This window comes from Telmatherina bonti, assembly GCF_933228915.1.
Source record: "Telmatherina bonti genome assembly, chromosome: 2".
Lineage (NCBI taxonomy): Eukaryota > Metazoa > Chordata > Actinopteri > Atheriniformes > Telmatherinidae > Telmatherina > Telmatherina bonti.
In genome coordinates, this window is record NC_136620.1 from 26,607,056 (window position 1) to 26,626,730 (window position 19,675).

The 19,675-nt window shown below is 40.4% G+C and overlaps 1 protein-coding gene across 1 annotated transcript; it reads left to right on the plus strand.

Moving 5' to 3' along the window:
- Nucleotides 1-3,404: 3,404 nt before the first annotated feature.
- On the plus strand, nt 3,405-19,384 carry LOC306763020 (1-phosphatidylinositol 4,5-bisphosphate phosphodiesterase zeta-1-like; the record flags this gene model as incomplete). Its single annotated transcript, XM_079249688.1, has 11 exons — nt 3,405-3,594; nt 7,108-7,309; nt 8,772-8,916; nt 9,248-9,397; nt 10,884-11,078; nt 11,249-11,402; nt 12,166-12,282; nt 15,480-15,652; nt 18,164-18,290; nt 18,921-19,070; nt 19,302-19,384. 11 exons carry the CDS (start codon nt 3,405-3,407, stop codon nt 19,382-19,384), a joined length of 1,686 nt encoding a protein of 561 aa, XP_079105814.1.
- Between the last annotated feature and the right edge of the window lie 291 nt (nt 19,385-19,675).

Here is a 19,675-nt window from a genome sequence, read left to right on the forward strand (position 1 = left end):
TGCAGTCTCAAGCACACACACACCTACAGCTGATCCGTTATTCCCCATCATCCAATATGCACACAAGCGCAGAAATGACAAATGACAGCTGCATAAGCACACTCTGACTCTAAATGAACCCAGCTAACCGACTTTGGAGAAGGAGCGGCAGCGATGCAGACAGGGGGCATGCACAGGGCTTCATGCTCACTACCCAGGAATTATCACATCAAACTCGCACACCCAATGGTTCTGACACACCCAAGGCCAAACCATTAAAGCCCAGTGTGGACAGAAATGGCTGTGATGGCCATGACGAAGCAGTGGCTATTGTTGTGCACCAGTGATTCACACTGCACCATTAGCATTCAGGTTTATACAGACAACAAGAGAGGAAGCTCTTAGCATGCCGGGAAGAATAACAGAATTAGTGAATACGTTTTTTAAGCTTCATTGTGATGCATACATCAGTTGTTATGAGGTATTCAATCTTTCATGCACCGCAGCTTTTATCATTTTTAGAGTATTGACTATATTTCATACAACGATACTGCTGATATCAGTTTCTTGTGCTCTACAGCTGCTGTATGAAAACATTATGTGGTCATACAGCAGGGTAACAGTGGAACACCTGTAGCAACTGCTGGAGGTATCATGCAGTAGTAGAAAACTGTTAAAAAAAAGAAGCAATTTTGTCCTAAAAACGAAATATCCAAGTTTATGTCTGATGGGCCCCAATAATAAGGAAAATTATTCTTAAGTTTGTTCAAAACTTTCTATCGATAAAGAAGTGAAGGTGGCCTGATTTCCAAATGTGGTGAAGGTAAAGATAAAATATTTATTCAATATTCAAGATAAGGCTAATTCTCATACTTACATATTTTAAATAAATATGTAATGACGATGAAGTGCCTCAATACTTAAACAAGGTGAGCCGACAGGTTAGGAGTTTTTGTGTTCTTGTTTGGTGGATTGTTGCTCCTGGAAGAAAGGCTTCTTCTTCTGGTAGCTCCTGTAAGAAGGTGAAATTAGTATGAAGTTGCAGAGATGTGAACCCAAATACAAAATGGAGAGGCATGCAAGGCATGCTGAGACTTGTATATTAATCAATTGAAGAAACAAACAGGGAAAACTACAAACAATCAACCAGCAAACCAGGTAGTATATATATACACACGGAAAAGACAACGAAACACACGTAGATTGCAGCAACTAACTGAAACTAGGTGAATTAATTCTCAGGAAGTGGAAGCTAAACCAAATACACAGGGGGGGAAACTACCAAAAACGACAAGAAACCAGAACTAAAGACCACAAAAAAACACTACATCATGACAGAAACAGTATTTACAGTGGTGATGTTTTTCCAGGGGTATCATGGTAGAACTAACAGTCTTGTATGTAACATGTGTTTTAAGGCAATTAGCCCCCTCCCCCTACCCCCTCTCCACCTCCAACACACACACACACACACACACACACACACACACACACACACACACACACACACACACACACACACACACACACACACACACACACACACACACACACACACACAAATCACCTTCTTTATCTTCCATTAATTTCCAATGGATTTTTTCACTCAGTTTTTTTTTGTTTACTTGTGACTTAGTTATAGATGGACTGCTGAATTTGGCAGATTTTTCAGTTCAGTGCACCTAAAGACAGCTAATTCAGCATCCATTGCATTTCCCACCTGTTCTCTGAGCTCTTTCTGGCCAGCAAAAGTCTTTCAACTGTTGTCTTAACTCTTGTCTTTTACTTTCTCTATTTCTTTACCTAACTCTCTCCCATAATGTCCTCTTGCATTTTATGGTGAATCAGCCACACAGCACTTTCAAAAATAGTCAGTGTGTTGATATCTAGTTGCTTGCATGTGATCTGGTGCTGAAAAGCAGCTATAAAGTGATGCAGTGTCCTGGAAAAAAAAGTTTTGAAGTGTGATTTTTCAGCTCTGAGACGCTGCAGCGCAAAGATGGCTCCAGGAATGTACATAATGCATGTCAGTGTACCATCAACATGAGTCAGTAGTGCATAACTTACAAGATCAGAAAGCTACATAGTGCTACTTCAGGTTCAGGAAACAATTGTGTGGTAAGGTTTTGGAAAAGACAACAGTTTGATTTGAAATACAACAAAAATACTTAAGCATTAAAATCGGACAATGACATTAAAACAGACATTTTCACTGAATTTGCACATAGAAAGGCGTTATTAGAGAGTATCCTGTCTGTTTTACCACCCTTGCTGCTTGTAGGTGGATAAAACTTAGAGGTATACAGACACAAGGGGGCGTTTCAATCTCCCCCTGCGACACTTCAGAGACGTCTCTTTACATTTATGATTGTCAGCATTTTTTTCATACATTTTGGAATTGGAATGTTTCGTCACCATGGCAACAGCTTTGTGTACCTGTCAAGAAACCTACTAGAGAAAAACATTAAAATATTACATTTGAGTTTGCTTTTTAATAAGCTGTCAAGATTAAGCTAGTTTCCATTTATCTTGTCACTTGGGGCCAGAGACATCCATATCTAAGGTAGGCTGTTGTTTTCGTGGCATCTCATCATTTCAGGAAAAACTTCACCCCCACTAGACGTATGCCCAAGCTAGCATTGTTGTGACAGGGGCTTACTGTTCTGTAAAATGTACATAAACATTTTATGAAAGATTAATGACCGTCTTTGGTCAGTTATTAATCACTGAAACCTGTTAAAGTTACTGCAAAAGTATGAAAACCTTTTGAAGGCAGAAGCAGGTGTCTATGTGGAGACAGATAAGATGAGAGAAAAACCCACTGTAGGACATCCAAAAACAGCACTGGCATACCGGCATGTATCTGAATGTGAAGGCCTGTGGAATAGAGAGATGAAAGTTGTGGAGGGAAAGTGACACACACAAAGCCAGAGAAAGTCACAGACACTTGTGTCTCCCCTCCTGAGAGGAATGACAGGGAGCCGAGAGGGACCAACATGAGAAAGTCACACAGATTCAGTCTGTGGAGAGTGAGATGAGGGGAAGGTTTTATTCAGAGCAAACATCCTGACTACTCTTTTATTCTCACTCATGCATAGTTTGAAAAAATAACCATTTGCACAGGTAAACTCTGAGATAGAGCTCAAGGTTGACATTTTTATTCACTTTTTCCTGAATATTTTTTTTAGCAAACATGTGATATGTTGCATCTTTGAAACATGAGCATTTCAAATAGCATCAAGATGACAGCAAAGAGGAAGTATTGAGCCTCAAATATTCCTAGATTTGATGCTATATCTCTTTCTAACACATGCCATGGTGGAAATCCAGTCTTGTCAAAACATTATTCTTCCCCAGGTGAGGTTTCACAACCACCATCAGCAACAAGCAGGATTAATAGCTCATTTTATTGTATGCAGGCCAAGATGAAGAAAAACAAGGGCCCCTCTTCCAGGAGAGCTGAAATACTCCAGCTATACCAGAGCTATGCTGCAGATCTCCCAACTTTGCCTGCCTGTGCCCTCCTCAAGTTCCTCCACAAGGAGCAGATGGAGCTCACAGCAAATGAAGATACAGCAGAGAGTCTGATTGACAGATATGAGATTGAAGAGACGGGTGAGTGAAGGGAGAAATGTGTGTGCTGCCAGACTGCATGCTGCAAATCACAAGGGCTAAAAAAAGGTCTCTATTCTGTAAGGACTGGGGTTTGGTCACCAAATCATACTAATTTAATTTTAAAAGGAAAAAAAAAAGGCCTGAACTCGTTCAGTGTGCAGGTCAACATAATGCCGTAAGCCTGAAAGCTGGAGCTTGAAAATAGTTAGAAAATTAGAAAATAGCCCACTGGATAAGTAGACCAGAAGCTGCCTTAGGCTCTGAGAATTTATTTCCACCATCACAAAATCGCAAAATAAACAGGAGAACAGCTCAAATCTCAACATTTCAGATGCTTGTAAAGAAAGGTACTCTTTGTTCATCCATCCATTGTATGAAAAGTGCAGGATTAAAATACGGCTTGATATTAAAATACAATGAAAAGCCATCTGATTGTTAAAATCTGGTAAAGTCAGAGGAACAGCAACGCGTGACATATCACACTGGGTTAGGAGTTAAGGCTGGGGTAGATAATGTTGGGGAGCTAGCAAGATTTGAAAGTGGCACCCTGTCTTGGCTCCTTCCCCTCTGGTTTTGCTCCTTGCGTGATCCAAGGCTTTTTTATTCGCAGCTTTTTCCACCAACGATTTTCTCTTTTTGCCTGTTTAGCAGGAGAAAGCAAATAAACTGAGCCGTGTCGAGGAAATCCTTTCTGCATTTTCTCAACCATGTTTGCCTTCCGAGTTTCTTCTTCATTTCTTTGGTATTTTCATCCTAACACGCTATTTATATGCAGGGTTTGGCTATCAGGTATGCGCTGCGGGAGGTGGAGGAGGGAAGCCGGGAGAAGAAGCTTACAAAATATAAGAAATAAAAAACTTCAATTCGGTCCGAACGTTTTGATTGGTCAGAGTTTTTACAGATTTACAGTAAACTGTGGGGTCTAACTATATTTCTTATTGTCCATGACTACAGAATGTATAGACTCCTATCAGGACGAGGAACCACTTCAGCCAGAGTAAAAAAAAAAAAAAAAGGCCTCTGAGCAAGATTACCAACTATAGCTTTAAACACTTAATGAGCATTTCAGGACAACAGTCTCATACCAACTGTCAGTAACGGTGTTACAGATGTTTGCAGGCACAGTGACTGACCCAGTCCTGAGTTCCTTTGACAGTGCTGGAACTGGAAATGATGCCAAACACACCAACAGATCTACAGCAGAATTTGAAAGAGACAAAAGGAGAATGAAGCTACTGCAATGGTCCAAAGTTCAGATCTCAGTCAGACTAAACTGCTGTGATGGGATCGATATGTCTGAACGTCCACACACCTCATTGAACATATAGACTGTTGTAAAGGGGAGTGTGCCAAAATTCCCCCATAATAATGTTGGAGTTATAATGTCTTATAGAAATGATTACTGTGGTACACGAGCTGCAGTTATTGTAGGATTTCATATATTACTTCTGCATTTTTTGTCAGCTTTTGCCAAGAAACACACAAGGACGCTAAAATGTCATGTATTATTCATATGAAGTTGTTTTTTCCTAGTTTTACCCTCTGGTAAGGAGGACATTATTTTATATTGTGTCCTGATTTCTAACTAAAAGGCGTACTTTATTTTTCATTTAACTGTAATTTATACTACACTGTATCCTTTTTTCCCCCATTAATGGTAGAAAAGAGTGGTTGCAGAGCCACTGCAGAGATGGTGGGGATCAGGGGAATAATTTGGAGACTATGTTGAGTAAATGTGATTTATGTTGGGGGGAAAAAATGATGAAAAAGTTTTAATCTGCCAAAGAAGCTTTTCAGGTGTAAAATTGCTGAATGCTTTGTAAACACAGAATGCAATGGTTTATAAAGAATTTAAAGCTTTTTCAAGCCTTTATTAAAGTAGTGCACCAACAACAAGCAAAATGCTGAAAAGAGAAATATTTATTGTTTTTAAAATATACATGCTGACTTTGACAAATGTCAAAACAGTCGGGACAAAGTCATGTTTACCACTGTGTTACATCACCTCTGTTAACAACTCTGCAACTACAGACACCAGTTGTGCTTTTGAAAGAGAAATATATTTTCATTCCTGCCATTTATAGAAGTTTATAATTTATTTAGTGGGAATCAGGTCTGCACCATAGGCAGGCCATTAAAATAACTACAGACCCTTTACAGCAGAGTCTCACCGTCAGCAGAATGTGCTTTGACATTGTCTTGCTGAAATAAGCAAAAGTCTGACTGGCATTCACAAACAGATTTATTGTTTAAAATTGATTGTTTTTTGTTTAAAAATAATGAAACCTTCACAGATATTCAAGACACTCATACTATGTGCAATGGCACCATTACCATAACTCATAGGTGTCTAATATCTGTCCTTGAGGGCTACTCTCCTTCAGGTTCTCAGTGTTTCCCTGCTTCCACACACCTGATGGATTCAACACATATTAGGTTCTACATATTCACTCATTGTTTTGAGTCAGGTGTATCGTGCAGTATTTTGAATATAATGTGAAGTGTAAATACTTTTTTTTAGAAGTAGGTTTGTGTCGCCATACAGAGAAGATCCAGGGTGTTGGTGAATTAATCTAGATAGCCGTTGAATTTAAATCAGAGAGAATTCATGCAAACTGCTGATTGTGACAACAGCTTTAAAAGATATAAAAGGTATGAACTATTGGCAAGGTGGCCATAAAAACTTTTACAGAAAATGTCTGATTAACATTAGCACAAAAGCCACCAGTCAGAATCTTTTTCTACTGACCTGATGGACCAGTTGTAACAACCTTCCCTTAGACATGACAGTGATTTGGATCTGACTTTACAGAAGTTCTAGAGACTCGTAGCCGATAGCATTGAAAAGTGGCCAACATCTGCAATCTTCTCAGGCCAATATTAGACCTTGCCTGCTGAAACTGATTCAGGTGAGTGTTGGATGCTGAAACCTAGTTGCAGAGATGCAAAACACAGCCCACATTTGCACTCGCTTTGAACCTTTGAACCATGCTGGCTCATGCAAGCCAGTCAGCTTATAAGCCTTGCAAGTGACACAACTACCATAGCATCAAGATTCTGCCCAGATGGTTCATATCACAAACTGAATCAACAAACTAAGAACTACCAACAAAGAAGAATGCTGCACAAGCTGAAGAAGATGATGGAGGATTCTTCACACCCTCTCCACAACACAGTGAAGAAACAACAAAGTGTGTTCAACGAGAGGCTTCTTCAGGTCCAATACAAGACTGAAAGATACAGAAGATCATTCTTGCCAGCAGCCATCAGCCTCCGGAACAAGACCTCCTCAAGTATTTTTCATTTCATTTCATCACAGCACCAACTGGCTGAATATGAAATTTGAACATTTCAATAAGACGTTTATGGTTAAGAAGAGGAAATTTAACCAGAAAGCTAAACATAAAAATAACAATAATTTCAATTCTTTTGCAACAATAGGAGCAGTAGTTCTACGAGAAGTGGCTTAGCTTTTTCTGACAGTGTTTTGCTTGCTGCTTTCTCCTCTTCCAGCTATAGAGAGCAGGTCCATGACGTTTGAAGGCTTCCTCAGATACATGGAGTCCAAAGACTGCTGCGTGTTCAACCAGGCTCACACATCAGTGTACCAAGACATGGACCAGCCCTTATCCAGTTACTTTATCTCCTCGTCACACAACACCTACCTGACTGGAGATCAGTTTGTAGGAAAGAGCCACCTGGATGCCTATGTTTGGTAGGCAGTACACACTCTGCAGCTGCTTTATCTCACACACTTCTTTCACTCTTCCCAACCGAATAGCTGTGGAGAAGTTGTGAGGGCCTAAAGGTAAGTGAGGATGTTTAGTTTGTTTGGACTGAAGCTGAGTATTTGGAGTGACTGAGATGCTGATAAGATGATGCCCTGATTGTATTGTGTGATGAATACCTAAAGGCTTTGGACATGTAAATAACTCTAAAATCTTTCTTGGAATTTAACACCATAAACAAACATAAAGCCAGTTAAAAAAGAAATCTAAAATCTGGCTTGGATGTGGTCTGTTCAGACTTACATGCCCGTTATCTGGATACTAAATACTCCTCATTTCACTGACATGATCATGTGCTGAGGCAGACAGCTTATTTGCTGTGTGGCCTTTGTGAGACAATGGGAGTGATTATAAAAGAAGCTGATGGCAGCAGAAGTTGAGTATTTATGGGTCCAGTGAATGTGCTGAATGCCCTGGTCAGCTGGTAGAGAGTAACCCTCCAACCTAACAGCCTGGAAGCTCTGGTTTACTCTGATAATGAGAAATAAATCAAACTAGCTTACATTATAGGGGGAAAAAACAAAGAAAGGTTGAATCAGAGTTAACCAAATGTTCACATTTTTACTTCATTAATATACAACATTTCTCATTTCTGACACAATTAAGAATTACATATACAAAGCGAGAAACATTTGCAAATGTGTGAATCCCTGTAGTTGTCTTATATGAGGCAGCTTGAGCTTGTACCCTCTCTTATTTCCATTAACCACATGTAGCCGCTTGTCCAGACCAGCTGTATTTTCATAAGAGTGGGTTATACAATACTATTTCATGTCCCATGAATGTAAATTCCTCTGGAAAGAAAGCAAAAGTTAGGATTTCTTTAAACGTTTTCATAGTATGTGATACTGACACCATTAACAGAGGACTCATGCAGCAGCTACAAAGCCTGATGTAGAATTAAACAAATACAGTGGCATCTTGTGAATAAGGGGAAGAACCAAAACTGGACATTGAAATGAACAACTATGTGCTCTCACACTTGGACTCAAGCTGCTTCACAAACTCACAGATGTGTCATTGCTGCTGCTGTAATTTCCATATAAAAAAGCAAGAAACTGGCAGAGAAACAGAGCCGTTCCCTGTGGAGAATCTCTGGAGAAAACAAAGAGATAACTTTGCATCAGGGTTGCTGGAAAATGCATCACATATTACTGTATAATCTTTATGTGTGTGTATTAAGTAGCATAAAGTGTAAAAAAAAAAAAAAAATGTTTTCATATAAAGAAGAGTTAACTTTTATGTTGCAGGATGACGGGCGCATGGTTAAAAAAAAATCTTCTTTGCTCATGTTTTAACTCTTCACTTACAAGTTATCACAGAACAGTGTGTTTATCAGAACCTTTCCATAGTTCAGTCGGCACTTGTTTCTGTGTGTTTGCTGCACAGCGCTCTGAGGAAAGGCTGCCGCTGTCTAGAGATCGATTGTTGGGATGGTTCAGATATGGAGCCTGTAGTCTACCACGGCTACACCCTCACCACCAAGATACTTTTTAAAGACGTCATCTCCACTGTGGCACAACACGCCTTTGAGGTAACAGCTTCCAGTTTGTAGCATGTGATGTGTTTCCTCCTGACGAGCGCCACCCGAAGCATTTACCTCATTCAGACCTGTGAAGGTGCCAGGAGTCCCCACTGACACGCATTTGCTCCAGTTAATAAGCTCTATAACAGAAAAACATGGCTGAAAATGGTCTTTGATGTAGCATTTCAGGCTATTCTCTCAGATAAACATAAAGTCTTTAGACCCCACATGGAGAGAGCAGTCAGGTGCAGCTAGGTTGATGTTAATTGTTGAAAATGGAGGGTAAATTGTTTGTTTTCCTCGGTCTTGCTCTCATTCTGGTGGGATCCTTTCCTGACAGGTGTCTGCTTACCCCGTGATCCTGTCTTTGGAAAACCACTGCTGTCAGGAGCAGCAGGAGGTCATGGCCCAGTACCTCATCTCGATCCTGGGGGATATGCTGCTGACAGCACCCTTGGATCATCAAGCTGGAGACCTCCCAAGCCCAAATGTAAGACTCGAAACCTGTGAGCTTGTGTATGTGCTAGATGAACAGAATAATGTGATTGTGTGGAGGGAGAAGAACATATATATGGGCTGTCATAGCAAAGCACAACAAGCAGAAAATGAGACCTTGTTGTCGTCATGGAAGGCCTCATTAGTGTCTTCCGGAGGCTCTCCGCACTTCTTGCCTTCCTGAACGGACGTCTGCAACTGGAGCTCTGTTCAGAAAGTTGCGGCATCTGATGCGATGTAGATGATTGCGAGACATTTCTTTCACTGTGAACATGTGGAGGCCCAAAAGCCAATCATTTAGATACCCTGTTGGGGTTCTGATGTCTCCTCTGGAGGGTTCTGTCTCAGCTCATAACGAAGACACTGACACAGACATTCCAGCTTCTTGGAGATGATGAGGAAGATGAAGGTTTCATTTTAAGTATGCACTGTCTAGGCAGAGGTTTTTTGCTGCATCTGACTTTCACTGCTATAGAATTTATTGCAAAAAAAAAGTTGATTTTTCCTCAGTTTATATTCCCCGTGTCGTCTTTTATCTTTATGATTTGGGAAATGGAGACTTTCATCGAGCCTCAGCTTCATGGTTGCAGTGTGATCATTAACACTGAATTTGTTACGTGCATTGAAATTATTCATTTTTACACTGTAATTTCTATAGTGCAATGTGTAGTTTCCATATATATCATCTTCTACAGTAATTAAAACAGTTAAATATGTGAACATGTTTTAAAATTGCTTACCTAGCTGTCAAAGCTACAGGAAATATAGCAAAAAAAAAAGTTCTCTTGATTGTACTTTTCAATTATCTAGTGCTATTGCAGGATTGGAAATGATAAATGTGTCATAATTAGCATGGTTTTACGCCACTTCACTCTAATTTAAGTGCCAGAATGAGGCGAAACTTTCTTTAAGACCACATGCAATATCCTAAATTGGATAAATATAAGCAAAGCCTCTATTTTAGCGCTGCAGGCTGTATAATTTTTAGTAAGAGAGATAAAACTGAAAAAAGTGCTGTGAATCCATGCCAAGTGCAGCTATGAGGCTTGTAATTGTTATACTATGTGGCCTCTTACATGCTGCTTATGCTGGCATATCTATAATTATTGTGCATATTTTGTTTGTGCATGCTGTACACGATGCAGACTTCCTGTTGCATGGTTTGCCACAGAGCTGCCGCCAGCCCTTAAGGTTTTTATTTTCCCTTTTTGAAAAACATATATTCACAGGGAAAGCCTTGTAGAGCGCTGACAGCTTTGGACAGATACAGCTGCTCCTTAGCGCTCATACTTATCGCTCCAAACTGTGTGCACTGATGCTGACGCAACGGTTTAAAGGAAATCATAGTTTGGATGGTTGGTACAACAGGAGTGTTTTTTCTCTGTGGTTCACATGTTTGATTGTTTTTTTTAAAGTGCATCTTGCAGGAATTAGTAAATGCTTTCACATGTGAATTCATACTTTATGTGTGGGAATGCCAGGACCTGAAGTATAAGATCCTCATCAAGAATAAAAAGCTAAAGCTTCAGGTTAAGAGGGAGGACACGTCAGGGGCAGAAGAAAGTGCAGGTGAGGGCGAGTATGAGGATGATGATGAGGAAGAGGAGGAGGACGATGAGGATCATCAAACCAAAGCAAAGTTCTGGTCTCCCAGAAAAGCAGGGTCAAAGAAAAAAGTAAGTCAGATTAAAGCAAATGTTTTGTTTTTTTTTTCTCAGAAGCAGTCATGTCAAAGTTATTTGTGAATGAGGACAAAAGGGTCAAGTTTTAAGGCTGCTGCTCTTTGAATTTCAATTCTGACTTTGTTTTCTTCTTCTTTCACCTTAAACATATTCAGCAGAAGAGGGAGAAGGTGCTAGTAGCCGAGGCTTTATCTGACCTGGTCATATACACAAGGTCGGTCAAGTTCATCAGCTTCAGTCACTCCAAGGACAATCAGAACTACTATGAGAATACATCCATGGCAGAGATGAAGGCTCGCAAGCTGGCCAAAACCTCAGGTAAAACGTTACTGGTTGATCTGAATTTGTACCAATTACCTCGATTTATCATAATATAGTTACACTCAGGGGAAAAACTTGTTCAACATGACATGTACTGCATAAGGAAAGGGTGTTTTAGGAGCACAACAGCACAAGGTGAGAGAAGTGCTCTGCACTGAAAAGTAAAAAACAGCCCACAAAGGTTTGCATGAATAAATAATGACTTAAAGTGTCATCATGAAGCTGTGCTGAAGCATATTAAACCAGGACATTGACACCTTGCAGATGCACGGCTATATCATGAGCATGCTGACTCAGTGGACAACGAACAGCTGAAAATGGAACTGTAAAAATGTTCTAGTTACAGCAAGACCTGCAGGGAAACACCAGAATGCACAACCTGAAGCTGTGGGCCAGTGGTTTTGTCCTCAGTGCTGGAATGAATGTGCATGCATTGAAAGCTAATCTCAAAAATACTTTCTTCCTTTTTTAATGCCTAACTAAAATGACTATGAGTGATAAGTCACATTTGTAATGCCAAGAACTTTGATCTGTCCCGCATGAAATTGAAAAAAATACATTTCTAACTGATTAAAAAGTAAGCATGTCAGAGCAGATAATCCTCAGTGCTTTCACTGGATCGTTGCATCTTATAGCCAGTGTGACTCAGACGGATTAAAATGTGCACAGAAATGACATCTGTGAAGTTAACACTCTGATAAATGAATGTGCATCAGAGGAAAGATTTGACCTTCACTGCATGGCTTGTCTCATCTTTCAGGGCCAGACTTTGTTAAGCACAACCAGAAGTTCCTCACCAGGATTTACCCAGCAGGCTCCAGGACGTCATCTTCCAACTACAACGCTCAGGAGTTTTGGAACGTTGGCTCACACCTTGGTGAGTAGGAAGAGCTGAATTCAGTTCCTGTCCAAAAGACTGCAGGAATACACACATGCATACATGTAACGCACATGCAAAATAAATCACTGTTTAACCGATGGTTTAAAAAGTGTATCAAATTTCTAATCTGTTGTTATTTCAATAAGGAATAAAACTGATCATTAAACCATTACTGGAATGAAATGAAGTGAAAAAAAAAACTTAATTTATCCCTGAGGGAAACGTCTCTAATGTAGTAATAAAAACAATACAAATTAATGAGAAGAAGAAGAAGAAAGTTCCTTGTTCCGGAGGCTGATGACTGCAGGCAGGATGATCTTTTTTCTGTTTTGCCTGAAGTCTCTCACTGAAAACAGACTGTTGGTTTTTCACCGTGTTGTGTAGGATGTTGGGATTCGTCCATTATTTTCAGCAGCCTGTGCTGCAATATTTTTTGGACAAACAGCTCATGACTTTCCAACAGAAGCAGCTTTTTTGATCAGTTTGTTCAGTATCTTTAAAGTCTGCTCTTCTGATGCTGCTTCCCCAGCAGATGCCTGCAAAGTTGACTAACTTTGCACAACAGACTCATAGAAGACGCCATCTACACTTATTTATGCTTCCTTAAGAAGTAGCATCTGCTCTGTCCTTTATTATGGACGACTGTGTTGCATTTCCAGTCCAGTGTGTAGTCTGGCTGAGCTCCAAGGTACTGGTATTCCTCCATCACCTCCACCTTTTCTCCCAGGGTGTTAACAGTCTTTTGTTTACTCCTCTCCCTCCTGAAGTCAACAATCTTTTCTCTAGTTCTGTTTGTGTTCAACATGAAGAGAATGTTTCTCCACCATCTCACAGATTGACTGACCAGTTCTTTGTACTCATCTTCTTGTCCTTCACTGATACACCCCACAGCTGCAGGATTTTGTCACATCAGAGCTCAGAGTTGTAGTTAAAGTCTGACATGTACAGTGTGAACAGAAATGATGTGAGTACAGTCCCTTGTGGTGCTCCTGTGCTGCTGACCACCATCTCACCTGTCAGGCGTGCAAACTGTGGTCTGTTTGTTAGGTAGTCATAAATCTCGGCGGCTGCGGCATCAACCCGGACCTTCCATCTGGACATGCATCCCTGTTGCAGTTCAGCCTCTCCGGTTGCTTCTTTGCCTGACTGCAGGACACAGACAGGCTAGAGTTGGAGGGAAAGAAGCTCTCAGTATGTTCTGAAGTTGGGGGAGATGAGGCTGTGTGAAAGGATGACTGCAGAGCGGAGGTGTGACAGGAAAGCTGCAGGCTAAAGGAAGATGTGATAGGTCTATTAGGCTGCAGGTGAACTGAATCTTCTGCTTTGTCTTTAATAACTCGCTGACTCCATCCCTAAATGTTTTCTTTTTTATGTTTAGGACAGTTTTAAGGTCACTGGGCTTATTAATTGGGGAGGCATCTCTCTGTTCTTGTCAAGACGATGCTGTCCACACGGTAGTTTATGTGATCTGTCACACATGGTATTGATGTCATCTCCGTGTGGACACGTGTTTCAGGTCTGTAGCCACAAAGCACCCTTTCAGAGCATGTTCAGCTTCATTACACCAGGTTTTGCTACTCTGTGTGATGACTGGTTACTGCTGAACAATGGGCTTATAGGTAGAGGTATGAAGAACCAGATCTGGTCTGATCTTCCTAAAGGAGGCAGGAGAGAGGAGCTCTCTCTCCTGCCGGTCTATTGTACATTTCACACACCTCTCAGGGGTGATGCGGCTTTCACTGCTGGACGCTCTCTGCTCTTAGAGGACAAGCTCAGCTAGCCTGGTGATCCAAGCTTGTTACTGGGGAGCTTCCCTCCTGTAGGAGGACACCCCGGGGAAGACCAAGGACTGGAGTGATTATGTCTCTCGGCTGGCCAGGGAACACTTTGGGAACCCCCCTGCAGAGCTAGCAAATGTGGCGGAGGAGAGGGTAGTCTTGGTGTCCCTGCTTAAGCTGGTGCCCCCACGACCCGAGTGTCCACTGCCAGGGGGAAGTGGTTGTTTGCCTTCTTGAGGTCACAAAGAAAAAGCTCTCTGAGTCACCCACATGAGTGCACTTTTGCTAAAAAGTGAAGCAACAAACAGAATGGTAACAATTTTCTCATTTTGGGGGTCTTGTGTACATGCCATGGAGACACATATGATTTTATAGAAACCCTTTAGAAAATGAGTTTTGCATGAGATCTTTCAGAGATACAGTAAGTATCTAAGGTGGTGAGTTCCCACCTGTCACCTCCGTGTCTACTTTGCACAATATAAAAATCCTAGTTTCCATATAAAGTCAGTGCCTAAAAATCCATTTTAATTCATCAGTCAATATTTAAAAACAGAACTCAAAAATGTCTGAACATATAAAAAATATATGGAATCCATTTCATGCTATCAAGAAGGAGAAGTGCAGTTCAAAAATTAGGTTGTCACACTTCACAGGAACAAGCTAAATTTAGTGTTTTTATCCTACCCCGTTCCTTATCTCAGCCTCTCTGTTTAATACGCACTTACAAGATTTTTTTTTCTATAAAATGAGCTGTATCATGGTCAGAAGAACCAATCAGAATGAATGAATTATCCATGATTTATTCTGTCTTGGCCCACTCACCTATCACTCTGTCTTTACACATACTCTTCATCCGTCTTCATCACTCGGTCAGCCTGCCGCTGTGTGTGAGGAGGCGCTGCAGAGCAGATGGTGTGCTTGCTGTAGGGGCAGCTCTGCAGCTGGTGATCTGCATTTTTCACAGTTGCAGGACACTGCAGAACAAAGCAGCAGCTTAGATGGATCAATAACAGTTAGACTAGCGCCACATCCTCTCTGAGCTTTTGTGACACAAATACACAACAAAAGATAAGGCAACATATTTGCGCCAACTTTTTTTTTCATATGCATTATATTCTTCCAGACTCAGTAGTGATTTCTGTCCCTTCAAACAGAGGCGTGATTCAGGAATACATCTGCCTGCCTGTTTTTCCAGCACTCTATTCACATATATGTGGTCAGTGATGATGCCAAAAACTTGCTCTGTGCACTGGATGTACTAAAAGAGAGATTTGCAAAAAAAAAAAAAAAACTCCACTATTCAGTCACTGCACAGCTCATTGATGTTTCTCTCTTTCATTCCTACTCATATTTTTTATGTGCTGCTCCTTTGTGGCTCCTCATTTGTTCAAACATTGTCCCATGGTGCTTCTGCAGTGGCTCTCAATTTTCAATCTCTGGGCTTGCCAATGGACCTTAATGACGGCCGTTTCCAAGACAACGGGGGCTGTGGATACGTCCTGAAGCCGGCAGTGCTCATGTCCAGTGAGAGGAGCTTTGATCCCAGCTGCAGCAAGCAATGCCTCAAACCCACACACCTGCTGCTCAAGGTAATGCTCTGGAGCTCTGAACGCAGAATAATCCCCCCGGGTGGATTTATGGATTAAGGTGTAATGTTGCATGGCTGTCTGCGGCTGTGTGTTCTTTACGTGCATGTATTCGTATGTCTGCGCCTCACAATCTAAAGCATTGTGTTGCAGAGATCATCCCACTCTTAGCCTCAAGATAAATGCTCTCCTGCCGGATGCAGTGAACCAATAATGATGTAAAACTCCCAGAGAGTGTCTGTTTAATTAGATTATCTCCCTCTGAAATTCAAGGGAAAAGAAAGACACTGGTTATCTCATGTAATTATACCCGGAGTCCAATTAATAAATAATCTTATTTTATTATTTTAAGCTTCTTCGAGGATGACAATGACTGCACTTTTATTATGCAGTATCTAATGGCTTTCAGTGTAGGGCAAAAGAAGCCGAGGAGCTGCTGAAAACATGGAGATGTGTTCATTCATCCCATAAGGAAAGCCATCACACAGTAATGCTTAATAGTCCATTGACAGAGATGTGCTGAAACTTTGCACTGTTCAGTGTGTGAAGGTGTGCATGCATGCATGTGACTGACACTGTTAACTATTCTGTGTGGAAGTTGCAAACAGGTGGATAGCCTTTGCATCCTGCTACTTAACATTTTCCGTTTCTTGTTCAGTCAGTGGATCATGTTTTTCAGAAAGACAACAAGGTTTGGGATCCCCTTCTTCTAATACTCTCTGTCAACTGCGAAAACTTTTTTCATTCTCCAGACTTTTTCTACTCTCCTCTTTGTTCTCACTAACAGAAGAGATTACCATTATTTTCCAAACTCAGTTTTTTCCCTAAAAAGCATTTACTTATTTCTTGAAAATTTGCACAAGGTCGTGTTAGTGAATGGTTTCGCATTTCTTAAAGTTTAAATCTCATAATTCAGTGGTCACAACCTACAACCTACTTGTATATATGACTGTTTTAGTTCTTATTTATGGCTTTCCAATGTTGAAACGAGCTACCAAACACTATCAGAAGCAGGGGTGTCCTTCCCTACCGCCTCCTGAATATTCAAAGACCACAAAATATAACCCTAAGGCACCAGGCTGTATTTAATTTAGCCACCTTTAGCTGTTTTATCATTTAAGCAGATCTAAAACTGAATATATGTGCCAGGTGCTGGAGCTGAAACCACCTAAAACAAGCAGTCCCCAAGCAGAAGTGATTTAGGACTTTAAGATAATTATCCAAAGAAAAGTGGTGTAAGTGCATAAATCTGCCCTAAAGCAAGATTTTGAAAAAAGCAGATCTGGTAAGTAGTTAAAAGAATAAAACCCTGAATATTATATTTTTATGATCAAACCCTTGCAACCAATAAAATCTCCATCAGTTCTGCCTTTCTGCAGAGGACCTATTCTTTGTAAACCTTTCTGCTAACATTAACCCGTTATAGGGCACTCAATGAAATACCTTGAAATTAGACATTTTAACCTAAAATTGTCCTTCTGGTATGTACCAAGACCTCCATTCTGTTATTACATGAATGACAAAAAAAAATAGTTTCATGCTGAATATAAAAGAAAACAAAGTGATCAAAAATAGTCACTTGTCCCATAAAGGGTCAAACAGAGAAAACTAGCTTGTAAGCATCATGTTAGTGTTGTAAACAAGGTTACACCCTGGACAGGTTCCCAGTCCATCACAATTTACTCATTTTAGTTTTTGCCATTTTCTTATTTTCTGCCCAGGAAATGTGTTGCTTTAACTTTTATTCAGTATTCTAAAAAATTGTAATATTTAATTCTGTCAAGCATCTAAAAAAAAAACAATGTTTAGACTTATGATTTAACAAAAGTTAATAGAAAAAGCGCATGCACACAAAAGCACAAACTTCCGGTATAAAATATAGATGCGGTGTGCTTGGAGGAGCATCTCTGTTTTTATTTCTTCACATCATTGTTCGGAATTATTTGATCATTTCAGGGAAAATCCTGCATTTGGACTCTGTTCCAAACTCAGTGAGATTCATGAGCAGCACAGAGGGTTGAAATGCAGATCGGGTCAGGTTAATCTTTCAACATAAAATTATTCATCTGTTCAGGAAAACAATACTTGACCTTGAGGTTTCTTGAATACATTTAGAGTTAAACTGTCATCACCATGCATTGGTCTGTTTCTCTGTGACGAAGCATTGTGTTGTTGTTCCTCACTAGTGGGAACCACTGTGACCGTGAATGCACAAAATGCTTTTCAGCCTGACTTTGGGAGAAGAAAAGGGAGTACTGTTTTAGGTCAGACACTATGGAGCTCTATCAGTGCTAAACCAGGCATGTCATGGTAAATGCATGCAGGTTTGTCTTTATTCAGGACCAAAATAAGAGAAGGCTCAATGTGGGAGGACAGCAGGTAAGCTGGACTTTCTCTGGACTACTGTAATTAACAGTCCTGTCTGTGCTTTGATGGCTACTGATTTCCATTCTCACAATTATTTATTGTTTATCTGTGGTGTAAACAACAGCTTTCTTGTTTATCTGTCAACAGGTGATTAGTGGATCCAACCTACCGAACTCCAGGACTGGTAAAGCTCTGGACCCCTTCATCCGGGTGGAGATCCATGGGATTCCATCAGACTCTCGCAGAAAAAACACTCACACTGTCAAAAACAATTGTAAGTACAAACTTTACGCTGTCTTCCTTTGAACATCTCAGGACACAACGTGGCTGCTTAAGCACCGGTTTGTTTCGGCTCATGTTTTACATCGTCAGAATTCATTTGCAGCAAATGAAACTTGGCTGAAAGAATTTCTTTAAAGTAAGAATGACAAATTTCTAAAATCTAACCACAGGTCAAATTAGTTCTTTAAAATATAAATTATGTGATGAATTACAAAAAAAAAGAAATTCAAATGCTGCAGAGGAATATCATGTTTTAAAAAGCTTAGATTGTACAGGTGGAGAAATCAGTCCAGACAGTGCTTGGACCAAACACATTTAGCCTACATGTGTTGACATCAACACACTAATATGATCACAGTGACCAGTCTAATTTTGATCATCTTTATGCATTTTGTTTGGTGACATATGAACGTACACAGAATCATTCCTGTAGTTGCACCTGTGGTACTTCTGGTATAATGAATGAATTTTGTGTACAACTCATATAATTGTAATTTATTTTTAATTTATGTTGTTTATGTTGATCTCATTTGAGCAACTGAGCTTCAGAGGGATTTTTAGTCTCATTTAAACTTTACCTGAATAATGATTTGGAGAGGTTTCCTTCTTGTTATTGCTGAAGCTCTGAGCCCTCACTGGGATGCCGACATGAACTTCAGTATCAGCGTCCCTGAGCTCTGCCTCATTCACTTCTGTGTCCGAGATCAGACCGGCTTTCTCAGCAGCGAGTTTGTGGGCCAGTACACGCTGCCCTTCACCAGTCTGAAAAAAGGTGAGCCACAAGCCAGAAAGGGTGATAGGAGTTAGAGATGGGTGGGGTGGGGGGGGGGTAATATCAGATAACAATGTGGACTGGCACTGTATTTCCTCTACTTTCAGTGTCAGCATTATTGAAGGTTATTTTCTGCTCTGTGGTTGATTTTTGATGGAAATTCTGCTCATGCATTTAGAAGCTATATTTGCAAATATTTATTTCACATCTCTCTTTCTTCTCCACCTCCAGGCTACCGCTGGGTTCCTCTTCGGGCCCGAGACGGATGCAGCTTGGATCCAGCTTCACTGTTTGTCTTTGTCTGGTATTCCTAAAAACAGCTCTCCATATCACACTCCCTCACACGCAGACACAGACATCTTGCCAACATATACAGAAGCGCAGCTGATCCAGGAGCAACAACAGTAACAAAAATAAGAATAAATAAACCATAACACTCCATTTCCTCAGATATAAATACCAGTTTATTGTCATAAAATATATATTTCCTTTTTCTTTTTTCTCCCACCGCCTGCACCGCTGTGAGAGGAAAAGGCAAGAAGGTTCCAGCATGGCAGAAAAGACAAACAAATGATATGTCTGTCTTTTCATCTTTAAAAAAAATG